The sequence below is a fragment of the Stegostoma tigrinum genome, chromosome 26 (genome assembly GCF_030684315.1).
Source record: "Stegostoma tigrinum isolate sSteTig4 chromosome 26, sSteTig4.hap1, whole genome shotgun sequence".
NCBI lineage: Eukaryota > Metazoa > Chordata > Chondrichthyes > Orectolobiformes > Stegostomatidae > Stegostoma > Stegostoma tigrinum.
The window spans coordinates 13,559,958-13,578,353 of NC_081379.1; the positions used below are offsets into that span (position 1 = coordinate 13,559,958).

Sequence of the window (18,396 nt, forward strand, 5' to 3'; positions counted from 1 at the left end):
TTTTGAGATTCTGAACATCGTCCCTTCAAATTTATTTTTCCAATCTTTTGTTCTCTGCAAATTTTGAACGAAGTCACGTCTTCCAGTCTGTCTCAAATGATAAGCATTTATCCCAAACACATTCTTCACTACCAGCACTAAAATAACACTTCCATACAAACTAAATTTGAGGCTGTTCTGAATGAGATCTTCAGTGCCTACTTAAGGGTAATTGTTTTGTGTAACTTGTGCCTATTAGAACATGTTGCCCTGAAATTGTTTCACAAACAGCCCCCAGAGACAACCAACATTTTTCCTCCAACCCAAGGATAGATTAAACATCACAGTCTGAACATGAAAGGGCAGCTATTTGACTGATGATTCTACACAGCCTTTTACTGAATTACTTAGTACCAAATGTTTGTGGTGAACATCTGTTTAGGTTTAGGGTATCCTTAGCTACAGAACTGACATATTAACATAATTTTCTGTACCAAGGGAATTGCCGATGGTATAGCAAATTGTAAAACAGGACCGCAGTTTGGATCTGTCAGCTGACTGTGTCCTTGAATGACCAGTCAGATGTAGACGCAATGACAACCTCTCTCATTGGACTATTCTGCAGTCATTGTCATGCTATCATCCCTCAAACATGACTAATAACCAATTGGAACGTGAAGTTGTGTGTTTACTTCACAAAAGAGATTCTTCGGGTTTGTAATTGCTGATTGTAAGGTTAGTTTTTTGATTAAGATGTTCACGTTTGAAAATAATCTTGTGCTTTTGTTCCAGAGGTATTTCATTCAAAATGTCTTTAAAAAAGAGATTCAACCACTGTTGGGATATTAAGCATTATCAATTCTCCAACCCAGTATCACTATCCAGTTGAGATCAAATAAAAAGCTGGTCAGTTCTTAAGAGTTGATTCCACTTCACCAAATTTAACGATTCAAAAGTGTGATGGAAACTCCATGAATAGCTCCAAAGAATTGCCCAGTCAATTTTCCCTGTGCTCTGATTCTGTGCCTTAACTTCATCCTTCAAGAAACAAGACTGGAGTAACTACCCTCATGCTCTGCTTCCCGATTACCGCCAAGCTGCCTTCATAATCTGTCACCGTGCCATGCCTTGTCTCCGGCAGGTCATTCTTACACCAAAAAGTAATAGTTGCTTTAACACCCATAAAAACCAGACATGGGAAACATAGCACTGAAAGGCTTAATGAGTGTTTATTTGAACTATTGACATTTAGATATACTGCAGTCCAGGCAATTCTGCGTCTGTGCGATTGCTAGGCTTTTGGTTACAAACAGAATGACAATTTCATCAGATATAACCAAGTGTGAAGCTGGGTGAACACAGCAGGCCCAGCAGCATCTCAGGAGCACAAAAGCTGACGTTTCGGGCCTAGACCCTTCATCAGAGAGGGGGATGGGGAGAGGGTTCTGGAATAAATAGGGAGAGAGGGGGAGGCGGACTGAAGATGGAGAGAAAAGAAGATAGGTGGAGAGGAGAGAATAGGTGGGGAGGTAGGGAGGGGATAAGTCAGTCCAGGAAGACAGACAGGTCAAGGAGATGGGATGAGGTCAGTAGGTGGGAAATGGAGGTGCGGCTTGAGGTGGGAGGAGGGGATGGGTGAGAGGAAGAACAGGTTAGGGAGGCGGGGATGAGCTGGGCTGGTTTAGGGATGCAGTGGGGGAAGGGGAGATTTTGAAGCTTGTGAAGTCCACATTGATACCATTGGGCTGCAGGGCTCCCAAGCGGAATATGAGTTGCTGTTCCTGCAACCTTCGGGTGGCATCATTATGGCACTGCAGGAGGCCCATGATGGACATGTCATCTGAGGAATGGGAGGGGGAGTTAAAATAGTACACGACTGGAAGGTGCAGTTGTTTATTGCGAACCGAGCGGAGGTGTTCTGCAAAGCGGTCCCCAAGCCTTCGTTTGGTTTCCCCAATGTAGGGGAAGCCACACCGGGTACAGCGGATGCAGTATACCACATTGGCAGATGTGCAGGTGAACATCTGCTTAATATGGAAAGTCATCTTGGGGCCTGGGATGGGGGTGATGGGGGTGAGGGAGGTGGTGTGGGGGCAAGTGTAGCACTTCCTGCAGTTGCAGGGGAAGGTGCCGGGTGTGGTGGGGTAGGAGGGGAGTGTGGAGCGAACAAGGGAGTCACGGAGAGAGTGGTCTGTCCGGATGGCAGACAGGGGTGGGGACGGAAAAATGTCTTGGGTGGTGGGGTCAGATTGTAGGATTGTGACTTGGATTCTCCAGCATCTGCAGCTCCCATTATCTCTGATGACAATTTCATCAGGATGTCACGCTTCAAGTGGCTTCAGTTAAGATGGAATCAGAGACCTTGACACCCGCAGTTCACATGCATGATACAGTGATGATTCCATAACCATATCTCTTCATGGTATACTGCATGTTAACTGAGAAGTAACACAATGACACAAAGTAACAGGCAAGAATTTGTTGGAAGAGTGTTATGAAATGCTATAAAATCGATGATGTAGGAACTTGATCTCTGACTATAAGTTAACTTGTGCCAAACTGAGGCTGTTTTTGTGCTCTAACTTTGAACTCATTACAGTCTAGCCTGAAAAACTAATGCGGCTTAACTTCCTTTTCCAGAGGATGCCTACAGCTAATAGAGAGAGGGCATCCTCATTTGATCAATGTCTGTGGAGGTGAGCCGAAGATCAATGTTGTAACCCACTGCAAAACCCATGCTTGAATGAATATAACTCTTGCATTTAATGGTTGAAAAACTAATCTCTGGAGCAGATCCATTTCTTAAAGCTTCAAAAGGTAGCAATGCTACCCAGTGTTTCATAAAGAACAAGAATCCTTCAGAGCTATGGGGATAAAGTGAAGGGATATGTCTGACAGGCCTGTCCTGGAGCAGGATTCGATGAACTGAATGATCTTGCCATGTATTGTAATGATCCTACCATATCCCAGCTTTGACACCTGGTACATGTTGATTCAAAGAACTCAGACAAGGTGACAGTAAGCAGTTGGGGAAGTGGTAAACTGAATCACATTTCCTCTTACCTACTCCCCAGAAACCACCAATAGGCAGTTTAGAAAAATGAGATCTGACTTAATTAGCTCTGATACAACCTCTAGTTGAATATGTATGAATATCAAGACTGGATTCTAAATTTCTTACAAATGAAGGCTAGAAATAATATTGCTGTAAAGTAATGAGCTTTGGCTATTTATAGAGACACTATTCAGCAGGACACCATTAAAACGTCCTTCTCTCAGGACCCAGGCCTAGGTGATGCGGCATCATCCAACATCATTAATGTTACATTCCAGCTTTTAGCTATTAACATTCATTCATTCTGTCCATTACAGAAGATTCCATGAACCCTCATGGCTTAGTTAACACGATGAGCAGCTACTTGAGGAGGTACCATAGAGCAGCAGGCAGGCACCAAACTGTTCCAGAAAGGAAGAAGAAAGAAGTTGCTCACGCTGTCATGAGCCCATATCATCCCCAAGTCAATGAAACACTTTTGAAGTGTAGTCACTGTTGTAATTTTGTAAACACAGCAACCGATCTGTATGTGGATAACTATCTCAAACAGTGATGTGATTTCCATTGAGGAATCAGTATTGGACCAGACAAGGATAATGATGTAGGATCAGGTCCATGTTGTTGCTGGGAGGTACTCCACACTCTTGACAATGAATATCAACGGTCTTTATTAAACATAGCTGTACACAGACATGGTAAGAGAGGGTATCTCTTGAACCCCCCAGACTTGGGTTCCACTTCTGTGCAATTGGAGTCATTATGACACAGTTCTTTGTAGGCTGTTCTTAGAGTGAAGGTATCATTAACCCTTCACTCAACAAATAACATCTCTGCCCTTCTTTGAAAGAGGTGTTTTATGCCAGGTAACGGACATTGGTTTTTAAGGTTTTACTTGAAAGATAGCACCTCCAACAGAGCAATGCTCCCTCGGCACTACAATGGAGTGTAAACCTAGATTAGGTGCTTCCAGCTCGGGAATGGGAACTTGAACCCATTATTTCCAGACTTGGAAGTAAAAACCACAGTATGTGACTCCCGACACCTTTCAGAGGGAATACTGGAGTGGAACAGGGAGGAGGAGAGTTCTGCATAAATAACTCCCCAGGAGATACATGTACCACATTCTATGGCTCAAAATACAGCTCCTTTTCTCCCTTTTTCTTATAACTTTGAAACAAAATTTCTTTCCTGTGGAGGACGTGTATTTTTTAAAAAAGGACATTGACAACAGATGATATTTCTGTTCATTCTCTTTGTATCTTTTATTAGTAACCAATGATTCACCAAGATTTTCTGTTCAATTGAAACATGCACAAACACGCACAGACACAGCCCTCTCTCTCTCTGTGACTCCCAGCAGCTCAATCAGCTGCATAAAGTAAAGCGATCTGGTCTCAACACAGCACACAAACGTCTGACAGGAAGTCTGCTGCTGAAGAGCACTCTATCCCTGCAGGCTCTCCCCACATTAAACTCCAAGCTAATGAAAACAATCTGGTGAGGAGGAGAAAGAAAGAGAGAGAGAGAGAGAGAGGAGACCCCACAAGCCTAGCTCCTAACCCATGGCTTGAGGGAATTGCTTGCAAGATAATTGGCAAGAGAAAACTTTTCCAAAAGCAAAGAACAGTAAGGTCTGACAAGAAGTTGAAAAACACTTTCCAACTTTTTATTTCCAAGACCTCTAGTGCACATAGAAGCAGCTGACTGAGAAGCCGCTTACTTTCGTTCAAACAAAAGGTCAACAGGGTAAGTCGAAGTTTATATGTTTTTTGTCTGAACTGCCATGAGCTATGTAAGAAGAGAGTTTCTTTTATTCATTCTCCTTTGCCTTTGTTGTGTTACAACTGCAATTGCAGCAAGGATCGTTTAGATGCAGGCTATTGCAAAGATGGTCTTAATTTAAACTATGAGCTTTTAGTGCAAATAGGGAAATCCTTAGTATTTACACAAAAATGTTATTTTCTCCTTTTCCTTTCTCACTCTCTCCCTCTCATCATCCCATTGCTTTTCCCTCCGCTTGCTCACTCCATTTCCATGTCACAAATTCTACAGATTTAAGGAAGTATGGGATTTGCCGGCTGCCAACAACACATTGGGGGAGATCGGTCTTCATCTTTCGTAAAATGATAGACTTGAACGAGGAGCTCTATTTATGATTTTTCCCATCAACGTCTAAAAGGGAACACATTTTGACCCATTGTTATTCATTGAAATATCTCCTCTGCAGTCACCTTTCAATCTGAAGCGTATATTGTGAAATATTGCAAAGAGTCCCAAATTGGTTAAAAAAATTGGTAAAACTAAAGACTGTGAATGAGAGAAATCCAAGATGAAAATTGAAATCGTTGGATATGCATTCTGCAAATGGAAAAAAAGTGTAATTTTTCAGCTTTATGCCTCATTTACTTAGCACTGCAAATGCAGCCCTTTCTTTCCTTCATTTAACTATTCAAACGCTGCAGAATTGTGTTGAATTTTCTCTCCTATCACTTTTTGATCAATGTCATATTTTCATCAAATGCATATTTTGTCTTGTTCCTTTCTCTCCATTTCACTCTTTTTGCTCCATTGGGCTCATGTTATGATTCACTTTGGGAAAGCTAAGTCTGATTGAATGCTCCCATTCTCCTTTACTCTCTTTAACCTGGATTTTTCTTCTGAATTTCACATTTCTCTTCTCTGATGCCAGCTCTTTCCTTATTCCTTTGTGCTCTAGCGTTTGCTTTCTCTGGCATATCTGGCTAATGTAGCTATTGTGCTCAAGTCAACCTAGATATTAGTGATATATGCAACTGCTTAGAGCATTGTAACCTGCCAAGAAGACCCTGACGTCCATTTGACCCCGCTCCCAATAGCACAGGCAAAACTAGCGAGTGGGGCACAGCAGAAAGACATTACATTTTAGCAACTCCATTGCTCTGTATCTCAAATCTTGGCCAAGAACTTGATTTGAAGTCATAATAGTCAGGACCTTCAGACACTATCTTACAGAAACAATTGTTTGACGCAGTTTCAGATGAAAACAAAAGAGATTCAACGGACAGTGCTGGCAAAAAAAACAACTTGTACGTTCAAGGACTCACTCAAAGGCCAATAACTTGATGCCGTGCTTAATTATTTAAGAGCTGACTTATGGGATGAGGGAGACGGTACAATGTTTCAGGATGGAACGATTTCTAGGCCAAACAGAGATTAGTTGGAACACTCACAGAACCTTTTTTCATTTGGAGTATGCTTTTCTTCCCTTCATATCCCAATTTTCAAAGAATTCTGTTTGATTTTCTACTCATTACTCACAACCTCCTCCTTAAAGGAGACTAACGAAAGCGCTGGAGTTAATTATTGGGAGGAGCTGGTGATTCCCTTGCTAAGTTTTAACCCTTCTTCTGGAGAACATCATGACCTCCATTTGCAGAATCCTGCCATTCAGCCCAATGACAACACAAATGTAGTGAGTGGGACAGTGTAGAAAAATGTTGCATTTCACCATGTCATGTGAAGCTGCCTGAGCCTCCACTTCCCAACATTGGCCCAGGTAATTGTTGCATTATCCTCTTTTCTAAGCAGGTTATTGATTCTCAGCGTGCTGGCAAGCCAAGAGTCTGGGAGCAAGACTGGGGCCTCAACCCCAAGTATCTAATAGCACTGCATTGCCAATGTGCAACCCCATGCTAATGTCTCCCTGTCAGGCTGTCCGAGCTACTCTCCAGATATTCCTCTCATTTTCATGTCCTTCATCTTCCGTGTACTGCAGGCAACGTTCCCTCAAAATGCTGTAGCACCTTTCAACTCGAACAGCAGACTATAAATAGCAGCCTGCAACCGAAACTCTTTTGTGTTTCACAGGTCTATACCTGATAGTGATCAGACAATTCATTAGAAACCCTGAAAGTTACTGTAGCACATCATCTCACCATGTTACCTTTGATAGTCGAGAAAAGAATCTCTAGTCTTTTTTTCAAACCAATTACTTGTGATCTTCTGAAGGTTTGAGGCTCGCTTGGGGTATTTCCATGGGCACTGATACTTTCCAATACTTCATGGTATAGAAAGGCCATTCCGCCCACTGTGTTTGAGCTAGCCCTTTGCAAGAGCTATCTGATTAGTTCCATTCCCATGTTATTGCCCCTAAAAAATGTTTCCTTTCAATGTATTAACCCAACCACATTTTGGGTGTAACCGGTGATTTGCTTCCACCAGCCATTCAGGTAGTACCTTCCACATCAGAAACTGTTGCCATAAAAAATTTGTTTTGCCAGGATATTTGCCTAAGTACTTCTTTAATGATTAATTTTAGCAGGTTAGGAGACCATGGGAAACATTGCCACACGCCAATTCTGTGCTCACTCAACACTGGTTAAATAGCGGGCACTTTTGTCACTTATACTTGGGACTGATCCACTAGATTCCTTGCTGATATCGATCACCAGCTGCAGTAACTGAAGCTCCTGATTCTCTTCTCCTATTGTAATTCTAAAATTCCCAACTCCAAGATGTGCCCTCTGGATTACTGTAACTTTCCAGAAACCTCAAGTGTCCAAACTATGAAGGACTATTGATCACCCCATTGTAAATTTAAGAGTGTCATGTATCAGTTAATGTCATCATCGATTAATGTCAGCATCCAACACCAGCAGAATATAGATATTTCCTGATCAACCTGTTCAGACAAAACATTGCACACCTCAAGAACAGGTGGGACATGAACCCAGGCCTCCTAGTCCAGATGTGAGGGCACTACCAGTGTGCCAGAACAGCCTTTGCACCAGCGGAATATATGCTTGTTTACTGCAAGGATTTTTATTATACCTCTTTTCCTGGGGTTGATTCCCTGCACCGTTCGTAATTCCACAGCTGAGGAGACAAGCAGACGAGTCTGTGAGTGATGTGGCTCTCTGACAAGGAGAGACACTAAAGAAGATAATTCATTGAACTCACTGTACCCAACTACCCAGAACTAAACCTTGAAGCTGTATGGGGAATCTTGGACATGAGTCCACATCTTATCATGTTGTGATGCAACTCTTCGCATTGCTGTCATGGTAGATTAAAGAAAGATATCCTTGCTCCTAGTTGGGACCTTTCCCTCCCTTTACCTTTATCAGTTATTGGGATCACTTTCTGTCCAGACTCCATCTGAAGTTGCAGAGTTAGCTTGATCAATCTCCAGGAGGTACTGTGGGGAGAGACTTAAAAAATTGCGTATGGGAGAGGATTGAAAGGGTTGGTGTAAAAACACGAGAGTCGGAGTAATTGAATTGTTCTTTCAGAGAGCGAACATACATCCGATGGGTGAGCAACCTCAATCTGTGAAATATGATTCTATTAGTCATAGGTGTTCATTATCTATTGCAATGAAAGTATTTGATTTTCTCTTCATTAGTTCTATATTCTCCTATTCCAAGTTTTAACCTGTATGGACAGGTGATGGATAAATTTAAAGGGATGTGACTGCCTAGAGTAAGTGATCATAATGTAAGAATAAAGAGGTTGTTTTTTGCAAAGGCAATTCTACAGGCTGCTAATATTTTAATTTATGCTTCAATCTTTGCAAAATATCTTTCTCAAAGTGAAATTATTTGTTCAAACTTCATGGCTGCACAATAAATGCAAAGCCAGATTATCAAAGATTTGTCCAACTGAAGGACTGGTGCAACATTCTAACTGCCTGGTCAAATATCCAGAATGAAATAGCAGTAAGCACTGTGACCCAGATTTTTAACTCAAGGACACTGCCCACTACTGGGCTGCTGAACTTCCCAACAAATTATCCCATCAGTAGAACCTATCTTTAAAGAAAAACATTGACATTGCAAATTAATCTGCTTAAAATATATTTGACGTTTTGCTTTGCCTCTTGTTCAATGTTGATACTAATCTTGTGCATGAACTGTTGTATTCTGTTGCTTTTATTCTTAGTACATCCTGTGAACATAGAAGAAGTATCATGCATGTGTGGGTTACCAAGCAAAACCTTTGCTGCAACTTGTACAACATCAATGTCCCACTGCAGTAAAACACCCTGCAGAGCCACTCAGTTTGATCTAATTGGATGCATTAATACTTCTCTGTGTTCCAATCACTATTCTCTTCCCCACTGTTGTCCCAATTTGAGGCACTCTTTCTTAGTTATGTATGTGCAGCATTCATCTATATTTATCTTCAGCTTCCGCATGTGTTTTCTCTCCTTCTAAACTGCACTTCTCCATTAATATGCCCTTTCTCCCATTTTCTCCCAATTCCCTCTCATCCATTCATTAGTCTGTTGGTACCTTTATTTTTCATTCATATTTCTTCACACTTCATCCTTCTATTCCTTCTTTCATGCATGTTCTCTCACTCTCTTTCATGTAGTCCTTCTACAATTTATTATTTCTTCTTCTCCTTTGATACACCAACACTTTTATTTTTTCCTTGCTAACCTTGCTCTCTCACGCTGCCTATTAATACTCCTTACTCTGCAGCAACGTTTTTTCTCTCTTTAATTGGTAATTGCCGCTGATTTTCCACTCTTCTTCTCACTCCATTCCTGTGAATTATCTCTCCGGCTTGTGTTCACTGGTGCCTTTTATTGATTCACTCTCACTGTACTATTCTTTGTCTCACTTCCTCTCAATCTCTCACACTCTCAGTTCTTACTCCTCACTCTTTTTATTTATTCTTTCTCTCTTGGTCCTTCTGGTTCTCTCCTTTACCTCTTATACTCTCACTCACTTCTCCTTTCTGTATTTGCTCTACCATTTTGTCTTTCCAACCCGCTTACCTCCCTTTGTTTCTGAATTTCTTACTCGTAACTTTTGTCACTTTACAGTACCTCATTTCTCCTTGTTTTGGACTTATATCCAACTTCAAACTAACAGGGCCGAGAAAGTAAACTAAACTAAAGTCCTTGTGCAGCCACAGAACTGCAGATTCTCTCCGCATTGCTGCGTCGTCTTCCCTCTAATGTTTGAAGTCTGTATTAACTCTCCAGATTTACAGCAACATGATGACAGTTTCTGTTAGACTCATCAGGCCTCTGACCTGTTGTTTCTTCCTTCCTGGAATTTTTTTTAAATTGGACATTGACAACTCCTTGGTTCTTTCCAATAAATTATGTTTCTGATCTTTGCCTGGTTATTGACTTGGATGTTTTTAGCTCTCTTATGTTAAGCAAGGACAAAGAGAATCGCAACTAGTTAGAAAACCAGACTGAGCATTAAAAACAAATCACTGAATGTCTTCACATTTAAAGTAACGCCACATATGCTGTGCTTTCCTCTGCAGTATTGTCCAAGAATGTGAGAAATCTCACTCTATCCGACGCTGAACACAGTACAGAGCTCCTGGGAGCTGGCTAGCTCTAATGATTTTCCTGATTTTTTCCCTTCCTTTCCTAAAGATGCTAATATACCCAGCACGGTTCCATGGTCAGCAGACTTCCCCCCTCCCCCCCCAACCCCCACCTCCAAACTTTGGTATTTCATTCATCATTGTGTGAATCAGGATAGAGTGTATTGATAGGCCACTCAAAAATCCGACCTCTCACGGCAACCCTGAGCTTGTCCTCATCCATTTCGTCAAGGTGTAGCAGTCAGAAAGGGGACCTAGTTGGGAAAGTGATGGCTTGAGGGAAATAGTGATCTTGTGAACCCTCAACTAATAATCAAAGGCCTGTTCCAGTGAGCCAGAGATCACTCAAATTCCATCGCTAACAAATTAAATTGCAGTATGGAATCAAGCAGCTCATTTAGGTAACGGTTGAACTTCCAAACTGACATAAAAACTCATCCGGTTCACTAATGACCTTTCAGGAAGGAAATCTGCTGGCCTTGTCAGGTCTGTGACTTCAGAGACACAACCATGAGTGTGGGTCCAAGCTCTCTGTGAAATAGCCTCGAATGCAGTTACCGCTCACTTTCTCAAGGAATAGGAATAAACCCTGGCCTTGTCCATGAAGCCAACAATCAATGTCTCTGGTCATTCAGCTCCTCACCCAGCATGAGAACAGGGTCCTGACTGTGAGCTCCCAGAATCGCTGACAGACTGTGCCCAAACTCTGGGGCTGTTAGTGAAGACTAATCTCGACTCACTGCACTGGGACTCCCTGGGGAATGTCTTCTTTAATGAGATAGGAGGACTCCCCCTTAGACTTTGAGATCTGGCTGTTTGCTCGAATCACCTGTAGTACATTTGACATGTCCTTGATCGGCACATGATGCAGGAGCGAGATAGACGTAGCAATGTATCAAAGTGTAAAATGTCTACCTTCTTGACTGACGACTGCTGAGAACGTTAATTAACTGCCTTGCTTTATGTCTGTGCTAAAAGGTAACTCTGATTCTATTAGCCCGGCTCTCGGGGGCAAATAGCAAAAAGGCAAGGCCAAAAAAAAAATCAGGGATGCTGCATAGCTGCAAAATGAGTGAGAGCTGAGAAGGCAAACCCAGATCCCCGAGATGCAGCTGGGCCCAATCTATAAACTAGGTGGCTTTTCTTGTGGGCAGAGTGCCCTCACAATAGCATTACAATGAGAGGTGCCAGTGTGCGCAGCATTAAATGAAGTGCAGTAAGTGGATTGGGGATGTGACATGATGGGGGTGGGGTGCATTGGATGCCCAGGTCCATGGATCAGCTGCTGCCCATGTAATGTGCTCTGGGGTGCTGGCACCGAATGTCCAGGTTGGAGCTCCGGAGGAACAAGCGAAGAACTGGAGCTGCCGGGTACCCACCCTGATGTTTCACAACCGGAATTCACAGAGTCTAGTTTCTAGGCAGCACATGGCAGGATGGGAAACTGCAGACGAACGAGTTGAGATTAAATCAGAATGAGGCTGTTAATGAGTGATAATCTATGCTAATTGGCTTTGCACCACTCTTTAGCAAGAATCTCATCTCAATGTTGAACATTCGGCTGGAAAATGGGACTTTTTGGTCTCAACATTGAGAAAGGCCTCATTCAGCCCCTTCACATTTTCCTGACTTTCTTGCCGTGGCCCACATTGTTCAGGGACTGGGAAGACCGACATTAAATATTGTACCTTCTGGATCTCAGTCAGTATTCTGCCGTTAATTCAATAGTTCAGTGCTTTACTTATCTTGATGTTTGTTTAAATGCAGATATAGATTCAGTTCCTCTTTTCGCCACTTAGCTGACAGTCAGCCACAGTAGGAACTTTTCATGAGTGCTCATGCATTACTGTCCTCATTGTGGCCTAGCTCTGTACTTCTGAAATCATGCGTAGAGTCATAGATTCATCCAGCACGGAAACAGACCTTCAGTCCATTCATTCGTGCCAACCAGCCATCCCACTCTGACCGAGTCCCATTTATCAGCATTTGGCCCATAGCCCTCTGAACCCTTCCTATTCACATATCCATCCAGATGCCTTTCAAATGTCATATTTGGACCAGCTTCCACTACTTCCTCTGGCAGCTCATTCCATACACGCACAACTCTCTGCGTGAAACAATTACTTCCCCGGTCCTTTTTAAATCTTTCCCCTCTCTCCTTAAGCCTATGCTCTCTAGTTTTGGACTCCCCTGCCCTGGGAAAAAGATATTGGCTATTCACCTTATCCATGCCCCTCATGTTTTATAACCCTCTACAAGGTCACACCTCAACCTCTGACACTCCAGATATAAACAAAGCTCCAGCCTATTCACCCTCTCCCTACAGCTTAAACCTTCCAGTTCTGGCAACACGTTTGTAAATCTTTTCTGCACCCTCTCAAGTTTAACATCTTTCCTATAGAAAGGCAACCCGAATTGTAAGTGCTATTCCAAAAATGGCCTCATCAATGTCCTGTACAGCTGCAGCATAATCTTCCTACTCCTATACTCAGTGTTCTGACCAATGAAGGCAAGCGTGCCAAATGCCTTCTTAATTACCCTGTCTACCTGCGACTCCACTTTCAAGGAGCTATGTGCTCGCACTCCTTGGTCTCTTTGTTCGGCAACACTCTCCAGGGCCCTACCATTAGCTGTGTAAGCCCTTCCTAGTCTTGCCTTACCAAAATGCAACACCTCCAATTTTTTCAAGAAGAAGTGAAAATATGTTTAATTTCAAGTTTGTGCAACTTAATAAGGGCAAGGACTTACATTTTTATCTGGTTCTTGAGGTTTCATATATTTGTGTGGCCTACAATGGTGAGAGGTTTTGGATGTTAATTCTGTCCATTTTAATAACTGTGTGAATCTTCCATTCCAGTTTTGCCACATTCCCAACTCATAAAGACACTTGTTATGGGAATGTTGACAGTACAGACCAGAAATTGCTGCTGATAACGTTGATAAGCCAATTTGACACATTTATGGTCAGCACAGATGAGTTGGACTGAAGGGTCTGTTTCTGTGCTGTTTGACCCTATGACACTATATGACAATTGCATTAGCTGTTTTAAAACAGGTTTGGCCGCCATCAGCTTCCAGTGGCTTGAATGGGAATCAATATTAAAAGAGATGTAAAAGGGCTGCAACTCATCCGTAACCATATGACATTCCTCACAAATCCAATCCTGCCTCAGAAATGTGCACACTTCGACTGGGAGTCTTTCAATCGTAAACAGGAGCTGGAATTTCTTTTGAGTTAGTAGGAACTGCAGATGTTGGAGAGTCTGAGGTAACAAGATGTGGAACTGGCTGAACACAGCAGGCCCAGCAGCATCAGAGGAGCAGGAAAGCTGATGTTTCGGGCCTAGGCCATTTCTGAAGAAGAGCCTAGGTGCGAAACATCAGCCTTCCTGCTCCTCTGATGCTGCTTGGCCTGCTGTGTTCATCCAGCTCTACACCTCGTAATCTCAGTAAATCCTTTAATTGATTTTCCCCCTCTCCAACGCCAAACTATGAGAAAATTAAACACCAGGCTTCTCCAAACTCAGCATTCACCCTGCACTGAACCATGGATCTTTCAGATGTGTGTAGTTTATGTTTTGGCCTCGGAGAAATTAGAATAGTTCATCTTAATGCACTTGAACACTGTATTTTCTACTTCTAATCTGTTGTTTTGTTCTTCTTTGATTTAAACAGATTTTTGAGTTAACTGAGGAAGACAACAATGGCCATTCCATTGGCATTATGGTTACTCGCCTTCACAACTATATGTCCAAGTACGACATATCCCAGCAGTCACTCTCCTCTATCCATAACACCAGCTTCAGCAGAATCGTCTGGTTCTTCGGAATCTGACATATCTTCTACTGAAATCACGTTTTCGACTATAAAGGTATCAACATCTGCCATCAATGCTGACCCTGTTTCGGCAAATGAGACTACTAGTGCCAATTCAAAATCTGTTACCATGAGTGATATTATGGATTTCATTAAAAAATACATGAACTTATTCATTATTGGTGGGGTTCTTCTGATCTTACTAGTTGTCGTAGTGTGCGCTATAGTGCTGGTGAGGCTAAACTACAAGGCTTCAGCCTATTACCCATCTTCCTATCCGAAGAAAAAGTATGTGAATGAGCAAGATAGAGGGGGTTCGACCAAGACATTTGATGAGATTCCTGAGAAGGTCAATGATGAGCCTGGGGAAGATTCTAAGCAACTGGAAACAGACATTCTCGCCGTGACTCACAATCTCAAAAAGAAGGCACCAGCCAAAGGAGAGGCTGATACTGCTAAGGGAGAGGCTTCCCAGACCCCAGAGAAGGCAGGAACAAATACAACATCACAAGAAGCAGGAGGAGAAGGCAAAACATTGAACACAATAGAAAACAAGGAAGACAAAGCACCAGGTAAAGACAGCAAAGACGATGGAAATGAAGAACTGTCCAAGGAAAAAGAACAAAAGGGAGAAAACAAGGAAAATGATGATGAGCAGGGAACGGGGAAGGGGACAGAGCATAAACTGGAAAGTGAAGAAGGCCCAAGTACTGACTCCAATCAACTGTCTGCCGGTGGAATCGGCAGTAAATCCCCCAAGATCACTTCGGGGCAGACAGCAGACACAGCCGACATGAAAGGTATCGGTAACGACAGCCCAGAGAGCCAGGAGCCACAGTTAGCACAGCAGGAGTTGAATGAAGCTGAGCCCAGAACAGACAACATCAGCGATCTAGAGAACACACCATTGATCTTGAATTGCAATGGTGCACCAAATGATAGCAGAGCTTTTTAAAGGAGCAAAAACAAGGGATGAATCAGCATTAGATTGATATGGGAGGTGTACAGAGGACAACTTGGTTGTTCGCTATCTGGAGTGTTAGCTCTGCTTACAAAAAAAACCGCATATTTTCGACCAGTTGCTTTTGAAAGCCAATTTTACAAAAAAAATCAGCATAAAAAACTTGCAGGAGGATGATAATCATGATAAAAGCCATAACCGTGTTGAACACTTATAAAAAAGTGTTTTTAAAGAAGAATCCAGTTTTACCCTTTCCTTCTTGCTGTAGCATAGAAATATTAACTTAGGTTCATGACGATATTTTAATTCCCATGGCACTGGGGAATTAATCAGCCTGTAAATGGGAAAACCACAAGGAAATTCCACTATTCTGGAATGCTTGAATTTGCTGTTTGGGCAGTTTAACCACTTTGAGGATTGCAAATGTCGTCACTGGGCAACTATTCTAATTGTGAGCATCATATCCAAACAGGCAACCCCAATTCAGAACCCCAGCCAGTTGACTTGCTATCTTAGATTTCACATGTTCAGTCATGTTGCTGAATCATTATCTCTTCACGTGACTATGTTTCAGCCATCCGAGTGAGTATTTGCAATTTATGCAGAACAATGGAGACAGATTTCGAGCTATGTTCATGGGCCTATCTGAAGCAGAAGACAACACAACTTAGACACCTGTCACCTGCCAGCCAGCCCACTACACCCTGGAAAGCAAGAAGTAAACAGTTTCACTGTTTCCTGTAAATTGTTAACATATCAATTGAAAGGAATTTGAGTACGCTCAAATGTAGCCTGATTAAAAGTAATGACGGAGCCTTAATTGCAACCATTTAGAAAATAAAACCTAACTTCTGGATGTTTTAGCTCTCATATGTCCCAGTCAGTGGAGGACTCTCGTGGTGCAGTGATATTGTCCCCATCTCTGAGTGAGAAGGCCCAGGTTCAACTGTGTCCCATAATATCTCTGAACAGGTTGATTAGAAAATATCTATCCCGGCTTGTGAATCCAATTGGCAGTGATGAGAAATAGTAATCTGAAAAGAAAGGTGGAAATTTGAATGTGTCTCTTATCCCAAGATTGTTGTTCATTTAAGGATTGAACTAAAGAATTACAACATATGTTGTTAAAGAATTGTTATTGTCAGAGATTGTTCAGGCAGGATCTGAACAAATTAAACACCTAGCAGTATTGATAGGGGTCATGCTCCTTGAAAGAAATTTGAGGTTTATCAGAACAAACTGCAATTTCTTATCTTGAATTATCCTTCCATTTTAGTGGGGAGTTCTTGCTTGCTTTTAGATTTAGTAAAACTATGCACAGAGTCTGACACATGCTTTAAAGTCTTCTAAAATCCAAATGCTTGGATTTCTTAAATGCAATATGGATATTGGGTGTTTCCAGGAAGAAGGCAGAACATTTCCAGCCACAGAGAGAATTTAGCACTGGTGCAATTTAACAGGCAAAATTGGCCAGATCTAACCTTGAAACCAGCTTTTAACACATTGGCCATGGGTATGTGCTCTGAACCTACTCAGAAGTACTCAATCATGGCAATCTGGCCATTACAACAATTCCATTATTTCACGTTTTGGAAATCCATTTTTAATTTCGTTCTTTACAGATTGTTTCTTCAGATGAGCAGTTTATCTTTGTTCCATGGGCCTCTGATTTCGACACTCGGGGGTCAGGAGTGCGGTTGGCCATCTCTAAAGTGGACAAAGAGCACACTTCCATGGAGATGGCTCTCTTGAATGCCGGCTGCATTATTTCCTGTCTCCTTTCCCTGCCTGTCGATGCTGTACACCTTGTTTTGTATGACCTCAATGTAGCATGGATTAGGGAATGGAATGAAAAAGGTTGAGTGGGATGGAGGACATTCAAACTTGTAAGATCACAGTTATGACTGGCATACAAGCAGAAAATGTGGGAATGCACAGCAGATCCATGGCCGTGAGGTTTAGCTGATCATCCATGCTCTGGGTCCTAACTCTTTCAGACTCTGATAGGCGTGTGTTTTAAGCAAAATTACAGCTCCAGCTCTTCTTGAGGAGGTTATTATAAAAGGTTAAGAATTATTGATGCTTGCTTCATCTATATCCTAAAAATGTGATCATGTTAATCAGGCATAGATTCTGTTGGAAAATGATTGATCATTACCCCCATCCCGCCTTCCCAGTAACTTTGGAGTTCCCATCGTCTAGCGTACTCATGCTCTAAAAGTGACCTGTTATTGGTGTCACTGGCTGCTGGAACTAAGGGGATGGAGCCTACTGGAACTGACCTTCGGAATGACCTTCCGCTCCAGGGAAGATCATTCTGAGTAACCTCCACAGAGCCTCACTGCATGTAGCATATGGCAGTCAATTTCCAGCTCACAATCTGTGGCACTCACTGCATGCCTTACTAGGTCACCTATGTTTATGTCACAATGCCTTGCTGTCATGTAATGAAAATCTCATAAAACACAACGCTGGAAAATGTTAAAGATTCTGTTTAATGCTTTTCTGTTAAGTTCGAGTGTATTTGAACTTACTGCTGCCAAAATGCAATAATAAAACATTTTTAATAAAACAACACCTTCCTCGGTTTTTTTTAAAGTTCAGTCCTCCTAATCAATTCCACAGATAGCACAGTTTTCTGCACTTTGGACAATTTGACCACCTTATTGTATTAAAAGCACTCTAACCTAAGCACTCTTGTCAGTGAGGTAGGCAAAGAGACATGTAATTTTGTTTGCACTTCAAGTCAATTTCATTTGAACAAAATATTCCTTATTTAAAACATCACATGAGCATTTCCCAATTAACCATGATACTTACAAGCTGTCCAGCGCTCTCAATCTGAAAAAGGATATTAGCTGCATTGATGTTTCAGCTGGACCTTCCCCTCTGCCGTGGAGATAGCTCTTTTTGATGAAGGTGGGTCTCACAGGTCAAAGTGGGTCTTCTCAGATTGCCACTTGTTGCAAGTCTTCGTTGAGGGGGAGGCTTCCAGGTGTGTGTGCTTTTATCCCCCTTCGCCCAGACCTTCCCAAATATTCTGTGGCCTTTGGCCATTGGGTTCTGGAGCTGTGTTCAAAGTATCCAGTGGGGTCATGCCAACACCCATCACTGTTTCAATGCTGGGGAGGTGTAAAGTGCACATCTTCAGGCAATGGCTGGAAGTCAAAGTGCCGGAAAATCACGCCGATACTCCACCAATACACGATCCTCCTAAACCTTTGTGATTTCTTTGACCTTGGTTTCTAATGTT

At 42.2% G+C, this 18,396-nt stretch overlaps 1 protein-coding gene across 2 annotated transcripts in view; it reads left to right on the forward strand.

Annotated features, from left to right (window-relative positions):
* The window catches only part of LOC125464269 (transmembrane protein 119-like), a 32,274-nt gene extending 14,556 nt beyond the window's left edge, over positions 1–17,718 (forward strand). The window contains exons 1-2 of one of the 2 annotated variants that reach the window (XM_048556561.2): positions 4,385–4,780; positions 14,042–17,718. In XM_048556561.2, coding sequence (XP_048412518.1) covers positions 14,070–15,137 — 1,068 coding nt within the window. In that variant the 5' untranslated portion in view covers positions 4,385–4,780; positions 14,042–14,069 and the 3' untranslated portion in view covers positions 15,138–17,718. Of the gene's footprint in view, positions 1–4,384; positions 4,781–14,041 lie in introns of those variants that run through there. The other variant, XM_048556562.2, reaches the window with a different exon arrangement.
* Positions 17,719–18,396: the final 678 nt, after the last annotated feature.